Source organism: Zeus faber, assembly GCF_960531495.2.
Source record: "Zeus faber genome assembly, chromosome: 1".
Taxonomy (NCBI): Eukaryota; Metazoa; Chordata; class Actinopteri; order Zeiformes; family Zeidae; genus Zeus; species Zeus faber.
The window spans coordinates 58,976,573-58,987,941 of record NC_137193.1 but is presented as its reverse complement, the minus strand read 5'-3'; the positions used below and the strand labels follow the sequence as shown (position 1 = coordinate 58,987,941).

Below are 11,369 nucleotides of genomic sequence, written 5' to 3'. Positions count from 1 at the left end.
GGAAATATAAACGACGGCAACACCGCGTGTGAGAGAGGAAATGGAAGTTTGAGTAAAACCAAGAAACATAAGGGGATGTTAGCCGAGCCCAATTCTCAGTGGACATGGGTGATTCAAATAAATATGATTTATATGAAAATCATACACTCACCCGTTTCAGATCCTTTAACTGATTATACTCCTCTGCAACAGACTGAAAACAGAACGAGGAAAAAGAAAAGATCAATCAATCAATGCAAAGAAGCCGTTTATGGGGGAATGTAACTAAGTTACATGTAATCTAATCATGAACAACTTATTTTAAATCACTACGAAATCAGGTAAGTTCTGGTTCGAGTTCCGGACCTGGTACTTTGCCGATCCCTCGTCCAGCGTGTCCAGCTGGCGGCTCAGCTTGTTCAGACGGTCGTTGATGTCGTCCATCTCGGCGCACAGCAGCTTGTACTCCCTCAGGTCGCTGTCAAACTCCCTCTTGTACTCGTGGCGCTGGGTGTCGAACCTTATCTTGGGGTAGATGCTGAGCGAGAGTGAGAGAGCGAGCGAGAGTAAGAGTGAGAGAGAGAGAGAGAGAGAGAGAGAGAGAGAGAGAGAGAGAGAGAGAGAGAGAGAGAGAGAGAGAGAGAGAGAGAGAGAGAGAGACATGAGGTTTACTGCTGAAGCCTCAGGAACTCGGCGGAGGCATCGAGGAGATACTGTAAACACGTGCCGATTTGCTTAAACCATGGCTCGTAAAAACCTCCAAATGCCTCCGTCAGGGTTACAGGGATGCTCGGGGGGGAGGTTTATGGTTGTCTGGGGTCAGATTCCCACGGAGAGCAAAAGAAAAGTGCCTTTTTTCTTCCTTTCTTTTATTATTACAGTGACCTAATAACGGCTTGAAACCTCTGTCCCAACTCGCTCATTATTTCGGCGCATGGGCCCATGTGGTATAGCATACTTCAGAGGATTAGTTATGCGAGTGGACAAAACAAGGTGTGTGTGAGAAAGAGAGAGACAGAGAGAGAGAGAGAGAGCCCTCTGTTTATGTAGCCACAAGTCATTCTCTGTCCTTAATTCCTCTTTTTTTAAACACTGGCTGAACACCTCTGTGCTTCTCTTCTCTTCCTAAATGGATCCATAAGCCCGCTCACCTCTCCCACTCCACGAGGTCGAGCTCGTTGCCGGTCTCTCCTCCTGTGGTGTACTCCGTCTCATACTGGGACTCGTCCAGCTCGGGGTTACGCCTCCTCCTCTTTCCTCGATTGGCGGAGGGCTTGCGGACCCCTCCGGTCATCTCGGACGGGCTGGAGCTGGTGCCCCCACCGTGGGAGAGTGCCTCGGATGGACGGCTCTTGGACTGCTCCGAGTACCTGTGGGACGAAGTGGATGAATAAGAGGGTCAGAGCTGATGGTTTGTTTGTTTATAAGAGGTTCTAGAGTTCACGTTCATTGAAAACCGAGAGAATAATGAGACACACAAGTATTGAACACTACCCATCTGATATTAGCCGTGTCCAAAGTGTTGTATAAGTGTTGTATAAATATCCTGCATATGTCTATATATTTTACTTTCTGTCAGAAAGCTGTAATATGTCCCTAACATTACTAAACTGGAGAGCGTGTACTGCTGCCTGCAGCAATATTTTTTATAATTCTTAATTATTATTATAACTGCTATTATTATTATCATTATTATTATTATTAATAATAATAATAATAATAATAATAATAACAATAATAATAATAATAATGATCATGATAATAATTATTATTATTATTAATATTACCCAGATATATTTATATTATATATATAATATATCTATTTTTAACCTTTTGTGCTTTTCATCTTTATCTGGTGCATGGAGCACAATTACATTCTGAATACCGGTATATTGGTTTTGTTGGGGTTTTTTTTGTCTATTTTTTTGTCTATTTCCATGCTACTGTCGTGTTTTTTTTAAGGAGCAACAAAGTAAAAATACTTTGTTATTGGACTTGTATGTTTGCGTAGTATCTGTCCTTTACTTGCGTTGTTGTATTTCTGTGGGCTTATTTTATTTGTTACATTTAGCCCCAAAAACCTATACATTTACTTTTATATTTCCCCTGAACACCTTCGTTACTCGCTACAAAATAAAATCGGGATGGATAACTGGAGCAAATTATGTCAGTGAAGCCAGTTATCACAAAGTTAATGTTGGCAAATCACGGGTCATATCAGCGGTGAGATGAGTGTAAACACTCTCAGCCTGTGTTCAGAGTTTCCAGGTCCGAGGTATTCCCATTGGAATTGGGCTACTCTTTAAATGTTGAATCTGCTTGTTTTTTTTCCTCCGTGGGTTGGGGGGTGGCTGGGCTTGTCAAGGAGGCCTGTCAACCCTGTCTGTGTTAGGTTTAGTTTTTGTGGCGTTGCTACTGAGCAAGCGCAGGCGTGTCACAGGTGTGTACCAGAAGGACACAACTAAAGCAGCGTGTTGGAGAGCAATGGCCACAGCGACGGCCTCCTTCAGGTGATGCAGCCCACTGCTCCCCGCCTGCACCTACACCTGCACCTACACCTGCTGCATTTACTTTTACTTCAGTCCTTTAATATGAGCTACTTTAAGACTTTAGAGTGACTTTCACTTGTGGCAAAGTGTGGCTTTCATGTAAAATCCCCCCCAAAAAACATGAAACTCTAGCTAAGTTCATTCCATTACGGAAAATATTAATAATAATGGGGTCAAAACTAACTTCACAAAAAAGCTAAAAAACTAGTGTCAAGAAAAGAATGGAAAGTTCTGTTTAATTAATTTCAATTGAAGTACCTTTGACCCGGGGCTGTAGCCCATTGGCTGCAGATGACTTGTGCATGCTCAATTAAGTATTATAAGCTATTTCATTATTTTCACTGGGCTAAACTAAATATTAGAGCCTAATATCTCCATCCTTGGCTGTCCCCCAAATCCTTGTTTGGCTGTGAGGTAGATTCTGGATTGCAGCCGATCATGTCTGACCCATCATTTGCAAAAAGGACCCACAGTGAGAAACAATGCAGGAGACTAGGTCATCCTCAGTCAGAATAACTCAATAAATCAATCAATTTATGGCATTTGAAGAATTTCACTGCCTGCATAATAATTGAAAAAAGGTGCATGTTTTTTCTTTATGAAAGGCTTTTGCGGAATGATATAAAAATTGTACAGGAGATCTTGAAAGCAGCTGAGGCATTTCTGAAATCACAGCCCTCGATCGTGATCACTGGGGATCAGAGCAGAGCAGAGCAGAGACAGAGGACGTTTCACCCACTCGTGGTTGTAGGTGTCTTCGGCAACGGAGCTGGCATCCACCTTGGCCGGGGGGTAGGAGATGACGCTGTTGGCCGAGGTGTTGAGCAGCCCACCGGCCTTCTCCGACAGCACCAGGGTGGGGGCGTCCTGCGTGCTGTGGCTCTCCTCTACGTTGTTCACCTGACACAATCAGGGAAAGAGAGGACGGGAGTCAGCAAACATTCGACACGGAGCCGACACAATGGCGAGGCGACCACAAAGGGAGGCGGAAGCCATGCTCAAACTCACATCCTGTGAGAAAAATCTGCTATTCCCCTCCTTCCTCCTTGTATTCGAACGCTTGTTGAAGGGACATACCGTGTTCACTTCTCAAGGGGCGAAACAACGTACGGACAGAGGAGAAAGAAAAAAATGTGCTGTACAGTCTTTGGAAATGTTCTTAAGAAATATGGAAATTAAGGCCCAAAGTTTGAGTGAGCATTTGGGCATGTAATTGAACGGCACAGTCCAGCACCACGACGAAACGTGGATTATCTGCGTGGTATGACAGGCTCCGTATTTTTACACTTGAACAATTAAACACAAATGCCTTTATCCCAATGCTATAAATATGGAAAGTATTTCAACAAGAAATCCTCATTTTAATGTACCTATATTGTCTTGCAACTTTATATGCACTCCCATACCATTTCACTGCAAGCAAGGATGCTTTAAATCCACATATTAAAAGAGGGAATGGTGAGTTTTTCCATAGCATACCTGGTAAATGTGTCACTCATTAACCTCCATTTTGGTCAACGGTGGGTTGGGCAAGACGTAATGAAGGTGAGGAACCTACAGAAGTGGAACGGGTCGTAAACTGTATCATATGTAGGGGGGGCAGGGGCATTTAGTGTGAGATAATTATCGTAAATGTACCTTTTGCAAAATGTGAATATGCAACCCTCCAAAGTCCTGTAGCTGTTCACTGTATTCCAATGGAAACGTGTGTTACTGAGCAATCCCCACAGTCTCTCACAGTGTAATGGCTAAGCTGAAAGCTGAAAAAATCAAATCAAAGTCGGTCGGGGAGGTCAGGGGTGGGGGCTGCATTTTCCCTCCCTGCAAACAGCGGGGGAACCACGTTTGAAGAGCGCAAGTCCTCCAAGAATTCCAACAATGCCCTCTCTGCGTGGAGCACTGTGGCCACCGGGCCAAGCAGGGGAAGAATGTCTGAGACCAATAGAGCAGGAGCAGGGAGGAAGAGGAGCGGGGGGAGTGGAGCTCAGGAGGGAAAGGGTAGGGGTTAGGGGGAAGAAAGACATAGAAGAGAGCGGCAGAAAGATATGGATGGTCAAATGAGGGGGAAAGGGTTGGTCAACATAGAACAGAAGGCAGAGAATAACAATCAGAGTGAGGAAGGGTAGAAGCAGTGCATGGGAGGTCAAAGGGATATGAGGAGAGAGACGGCGGGATGTTAAGGTTGAGGATCAGGGATAGAGAAGGTGGCAGTGGAAAGGTGGAGACGAAGGATGGTACAGAATAAGAGGACTGGCGTGATGGAAAAAGATAGTTAGACACAATAGAAGAACCTACTGAGAAGAACCTACTTAGTAAAATGATGGTGCGACTATAAATCGATGAATTTACAGAATTAGAGAGAACTAATAAAGTTATAGAGTTTATTAGTCGCAGTTTGTTGTGCTGCGAAATACAGTTGAGCAAACAAACACACTCTACAAAGGTCCCTGAACCGTAAAATGCAGAAAGTCTGTGTGTGTGTGTGTGTGTGTGTGTGTGTGCGTGCGTGCGTGCGAAATCAGCCCGGGATGCAGTCACGCTGCGCCGTGCTGACATCTCAACCCTTTGAGTTCGCAGTCAGCTCCGCTGCGGTGACATCATGCCGCAGACACAATGCCACCAGGCCGGGCTGGCTGAACCGTGAATGGAGCCAGTGTGTGAGGTCATCAGAACAGGCCACGGCTCTTAGGGGAGACCAGGAAAGCGGGATAGAGACGGATTCCCATCTCAAACCAATGCTCAGCCCTGAATTAACACCCCACAGGGAGCAGTAAAGGTGCTCTCTTATCTCATTGAAAGAGCAACGCAGTCATGAGTTACGGTTTGATAACAGTGACCTGGCAATGGGGAAACTGTCACGAAGGGAAATAATAATTTACACCCATGTCTTCTAAAAGTATTTTTCAGATGCCCATGTCCGAGTTGGTTTTCGTTGGAAAGGCGAGGGCGCACGCAGTTACAAACAACACCAGTTATGGATTTACTCCCGGCCCGGGCTTGTCTCTTCCGCGCTCCAACCTGAGCGATGTCTCCATGATGCTGCAGGTAAACAAACAGCTCGATGCAGCATGACGCTCCATCACCTCATCCGACAGAACGACTCATCTGCTGAGGGCCTTACTGGCTGTTTGCGTCAGTGTGGTGTGAGAGGAAAACAAAATTACAGCACGTTCTGCAAGATCCCTTTTCGGTGCACAACTCCTTGCTCTGTGTACTAATGGGGTCCTTCAACGCCAACAGATTGTTGTTCCGTGTATTTTAATCTATGCTTGTGAAACACATGGAAAATGTGCCACCTGCCAATTTATACTGGAAAAACAACACAACAGTCATTATGTCGATAATCATTCAGAGGGCCCATCCCAGGTTTACTGTGTATTCCCGCATGACAGGCACGTTGTTGATGTTTAAAAACCTCCTTGAAACCGGCTGCCTGCCAACAATCCTTTTTTCCTGGTTAATGATCACTCAGAGTGAAACCAGGTAGTAGACTATGAACCAACAGACGCTGGATATAATCAGTCCTGACCCTGAAACAACCTGACTAAGCCTGTCAGAAAACCAGCCTCTGTGTTCTGGCTGTGACATTATAGATGCTGCAAATTAAATACCAATGTACATATACATAGGTGTGTATATACACATGTAGAGTATATACGCTGGTTATGGAATGATATCTGCTGTGCCAAAGCTCACTTTTTTATCTCCAAAATTCAAAATGTAAAAACAATTCCCCTTAAAAGGTGCAGTTTGTTGATTTTAAGGAACTGACAGAAATGGAATATAATATTCATGAGTCTGTTTTAATTATTGTAAAATCCCATGGAAATAATAATCGTTGTGTTGGCGTTACATTAGCACATGAGCCGTTTTCATCAAAATAGGGTACACTTGACGGAGGCCACCATGTTGCACCGCCATGTTTCTACAGAAGCCCAGAACGAACAAACCAAACATTGGCTCTAGAGAGACTTTCGTGTTTTTTTTCGCGGTACCTGAAGGCCACCGTAGCTTCTCCTACGTCATTGGGAAGGGAGGGGTGAGGGGAGGTGGGGGAGGGGGGATTCAGTTTGTTATGATCTGCAACCTCACCACTAGATGCCACTAAATTCTACACACTGCACCTTTAACACTTTGTCCATATGTCATTGTGTAAGAACATTTTGAAGAAAAACAAACTCTTTGATGGAATTGTGAAGCGTGTAAGGCAGGGGTCTCAAACTACAGGCCCGGGGACCACATCCCGCCCGCGAGACCAGTTTAATGCAGCCAACTTGTTTATAATAATAATAATAATAATAATAATAATAATAATAATTATTATTATTATTATTATTATTATTATTATTATTATTATTATTATTATAACAATAATAATAATAATAATAATAATATTGTTAAATCTGAATTAAATAGAATGCAAAAAAGATTTGTTACGGTTGTGTATTTTTACCAGACATATTATTAAATAATTCACAAATCTTTATTCAGATTAAAAAAAGGGCGGGCACTTTGTTTTTCCCTTGATATTCAACGCGGCCCCCTAAAGAGAAGACAACCTGGCCAGTGGCCCCCAGGTATTTTGAGTTGTAAGATGACCAAAGCCTGAAAATTAGCCATAATTTACCGGGTGAAGATAATAAATACCTAATAGAAATATCAAAAAGCAATCCGAATAAAAGAATGATGAACACTAATACGTTGCGCCCAAATCAATCCCTCTACGCGGCCCCTTCGGCGTGGCGTCCTAGGCGGCGGCCTAAGCCAAAAAAAAACAAAAAAAAAAAACAATAGGAAGAGCCGTCCCCGCATTGTCACAGAAGCTTCGAGGAGACGGACTCTCCCCGTGGACTTTCGACTCATAAAGACAAAACACTGAAAACAGATGAGTGAACACAACGCAAGAGCCAAAAGCATTCCAAAGTCTTCCCGGAAACAAGAGTATCCTCCAGCAGCAGATTCATTGCTCTGCTTACCTGCACCCACACTGGTGGCTAACGTCTATCTTTAAAAGGCAGACGGAGGCTTTAATGGAGAGAAACAGATGGGATGCAGGGAAAACCACCAAATCTTAATCAAATGACTTATGGTGTCATTACGGAAGTGATTTAAGGACACTGAGAACCTTTCTTTTTCTAAATGTCCTGTCAAAATAAAACACCGTATTTTCTCTCAACAGGACTCAGAACCCTGAGCCGAGCAAAACAAAAACAAGGACAAAGGGTTCAGGACAAAACGCGACTTTCTTTCACAAATCCAGCGTGGTTCAAATGGTCTCTTACCCATTCCTCCACATCTCGGCCTTCGGAGGCTGCCGCGCCGGTGAGGGGCTCAACCCAGTAGATGTTGGGCTTCCCGTGGCGCCAGATCTTTCCCCGCGTCTTGTGCGAGAAGAACGCAGCGACCGCCAAGGCAATGACAACCAGGAATCCACATACCATGGCAACGCCCTGAAGGAAACATGGTTGCAGAGACAGGGTTTTGGATGGGTTTCAATTCTATGAAAAAGCACAGGTCCTTACTCTGATTTATCGCAGTACTTTTTTATCAGAACAAGAAAACAAAAATGTCAGAATGTCAAAATGTCAGAGGAGGAAAGGGTAAGCTCATAGTTTAGAAAATTGTGTACAAACAACAAGATAACAGCTTCCTATGCTTATATAGGAAGCTGTATATATGGATATTCAGTAAATCAAATGTTTTTATAAAAAATAAATAAAACTTTGTGCTATCATTTTGATCCTATGTATGCCCTGTAAGCTACCAGTATTTAGTTTGGTTTATACCTAAAAATTCAATAGCATTTGTATTTGGGCAAAAAAAACACAACTTTATGCCATCTCGCCTTACAGCCAGAATGCTTCCATAGCTAAAACAAATGTCAACATCATCTTTTGGCCCGGACACACACAGAACTCACGCACACGTCTACGAAACAAATTTGAGGAAACCTTACAAACCTCTTGCGGGTCCACGAAGCAGTAGTGGTAGAGGTACTGGTTGTAGAGTGGAAATCCTCCCACGCCACCCATCTGGGAGTAGCTGGTCTGGTAGAGGTTCTGGCACATCATGAGCATGGGGTTGTACATCATGCTGGAGGAGCTCTGTGCCATGGGGTTCACCCCCACAATGTACACGATGTTTATGATGCCCTGGGAGGGGGATAGGAGTGAGTCAGGATCATATCGATATCATTCAAAGGTCCTGTTCCATGAGATCTGGAGACAAGGAGATATGGAGACCACTCACTCCACCATAATCACCACACCAAATATTGAAGATCGAGCCGTACCTGCATGACGGCCATGACGATGCTGGTTATCAAGATGACCAGGTAGAACTTCCTGGTGCGGAAGGTGTTGGTTTTGGAGAAGGTGGCGATGAAGAAACCCAGCGCTACAATGAAGTTGATGGCCGCCATGGCGATCATGGCGGCTTTGGCGGAGGAGGGCGTCGGGTAGGAGTTGTAGTAGCCGCCGTAGCCCCCCCCGTAGCCCCCCCCGTAGCCCCCCCCGTAGCCGGAGCCGATGCCGCCGCCGTAGCCCAGTCCGCCTCCGTAGGGGCTCAACCCCGACCCGTATCCATACTGCATGTCCCACATCAGGGTGGAGGCCACGCAGGCGAATATCCCCACGCACAGCACCAGCACCGCGGCCATCATGGCCTTGACGATCCCGGGGGGCGACACCCATTTGTAGAAGTGCTGCGGCTTGTCCTCGATATAGTAGGAGCCGGGGGGCAGCGGGTACTGGTCATACTCACTGTGGGGGGCCTGGAAGCTGCCGGGGGGGCCGTAGCCGTTGTTGGACGGCTGGGTGTAGGGAGGGCTGTAGACGGGCGGGCTGTCGTAGCGCTGCTTCTCAAACATCGCTCACTGTCGTCCGGGAACTGAATTAAAACTGAAAGAAAAATAAGGATTTGTCTAGTCGTCAGGTTTTTGCCTGTGGTCGGAGATTTTACAGCGAGGTGTAGCTGTCAGGTGCTGCTTTTTTTCAACTGGTGTGAGTAATGCTAGGAGGCGAGATATACGAGTGGGTGAGGTGTGGCTTATCAGGAAGGAGCTTAGGCAACAGGATAGTGTAAATGTTTTACCATTTGCACTTATGATTTATGGACGTACAATATATGTCTGTAATGTACAGCCTTGCTTGCTCTATTCACTCTTTTCGGCCCCATACCCACAGTATCTGGAGCAAAGTGGGTTACCCAGACTTCAGGAGTCATCGTGTCACGCCGCTTTCCCACATTATCACAGGGCAGCGGCGGCACTCCAGAGGAATGACCTTAGCAGAGACGTGTGTGAGCCAGTGGTCAGAAAGAGCGTGGAGACGTCGGTACCAGGACTCAGAGCGCAGCGCAACAATACTGGCCTTCTCCCCACATCACAGGCTGTGGGAGTCTTTCTCAAAACCCCCATATTGTCCGGCCAGACTTTGAACAATTTGTATCCCGCCCTCCGGCTGAGAATATTTGTTTTGTTTTCCTTGCGAATCGTGCAGATCTTCAAGTCCGCTTGTTGTGTTCTCCTACCGCGCCAGTTGCAAGGGGGGGGCTGCAAGTGGTCGTTTCCGTGGTATAAAGGGAAATAAAAGTTAAAAAAAAACAGAAAAGCAAAACGGCCAGCGAAAATCCACCCAGAAAAAGTGCTTAACGTCTTTTATTTTCTCTAACCTGACCAAGAGAAGATCTTGGACTCAAGACAGAACGTTTTGCTGAACTTGTTCTAAAATGTTTCAGTGTTCAGCTTTTCGGTCAACAACTCACTAACGGAACCGCTGCTCCCACTTCCACCAAAGTCAAAGTCACACATCCAATAATCATTGCTTCTGCAAAAAAAAACATTTATTGACCACTTTCTTTTGTCTGTCGCTTCCTCAAATACATTTCTAATCCTCCACTATCCAGGTACGATCCTGGGAGCCTTTCCACTCCGAGGGAAGTTAAACAGCTGATTTATTTTTTCAACCTTCCGGGGGGCCCCGAGCGGCTAAAACTTCCGCTGGCACTGCCCACTGTCTGCAGTGGGGAATAACTCTTTTCCCTTTCTAAAGCCCCTGGCAACACACTGTACTGGGGTCTCCATCCCAGACACCTTCCCCCCTTCTTCCCTCCTCCCTCGTTACTCCATATCCTTCCACCTCCTCCGACAGCTCCCCCCTCACCCCCTAAATCGCTGACTTCTGGCCTTTGTTTTGAGGAAAAGGAGAGGGAATAAGTCAAGGGAGCACTGTTGCCATAGAGTCAGGTGGAGGTGGGTGGGGGTGGGTGGGGATTAGGGCACTGTCCTCAGAGGATCAAACAAAAGTTCCTCTGTGCTTGCCCGTGTGTGTGTGTGTGTGAGTGTGAAGGTGAGGAGGAGGATGGCATGAAGGAATCCCCCCTTTTCAGAGGACACCTGACACCCGTAGAGAAGAGAAACCTTTCCACCTGTAAAAGGGGGGATTCCATCATGGAGGGCTACGTTTGGGAGCTCCCTCTTTCTGGTGTGTGACAGAAAGCAGAGCATCCACTGGAAAAATGGGGAAAAAAAAAAAGTGTGACCTCTGCCGAAGAATGACGGCCGTGGTTTCCCCCCGCTCCCCCAGAGCTGGAGCTGGTCAATCCACCATCCAGAGAGTCGTGGGTGGGGTCACGCACCCGCCGCTTTCTGCCCGCCGTCCACTGCCACACAGGGACTCTGTCATCGGTTGTTGATAAAAAGAATTCCAACCCTGCTGACACATGTCTCACTTCTGTCAAAAAAAACAACTATTTGGCCCATGTAGGCAGGGGCCACATCATGGGGCCGCCCCCATCATGGAGCCACACAGCCCCACGGTGGACCAAATGGCACCAGAACCA

General features: G+C 45.9%; 1 protein-coding gene across 1 annotated transcript in view; it reads right to left on the bottom strand.

Annotated features, from left to right (window-relative positions):
- The window catches only part of LOC307239748 (occludin), a gene marked incomplete at both ends in the record, with an annotated part of 10,851 nt that extends 1,455 nt beyond the window's left edge, over positions 1–9,396 (bottom strand). Inside the window, 7 exons of the mRNA XM_080013298.1 lie at positions 152–193; positions 346–517; positions 1,131–1,349; positions 3,268–3,428; positions 7,811–7,978; positions 8,489–8,680; positions 8,821–9,396. Coding sequence (XP_079869424.1) covers positions 152–193; positions 346–517; positions 1,131–1,349; positions 3,268–3,428; positions 7,811–7,978; positions 8,489–8,680; positions 8,821–9,396 — 1,530 coding nt within the window. The remainder of the gene's footprint in view (positions 1–151; positions 194–345; positions 518–1,130; positions 1,350–3,267; positions 3,429–7,810; positions 7,979–8,488; positions 8,681–8,820) is intronic.
- Positions 9,397–11,369: the final 1,973 nt, after the last annotated feature.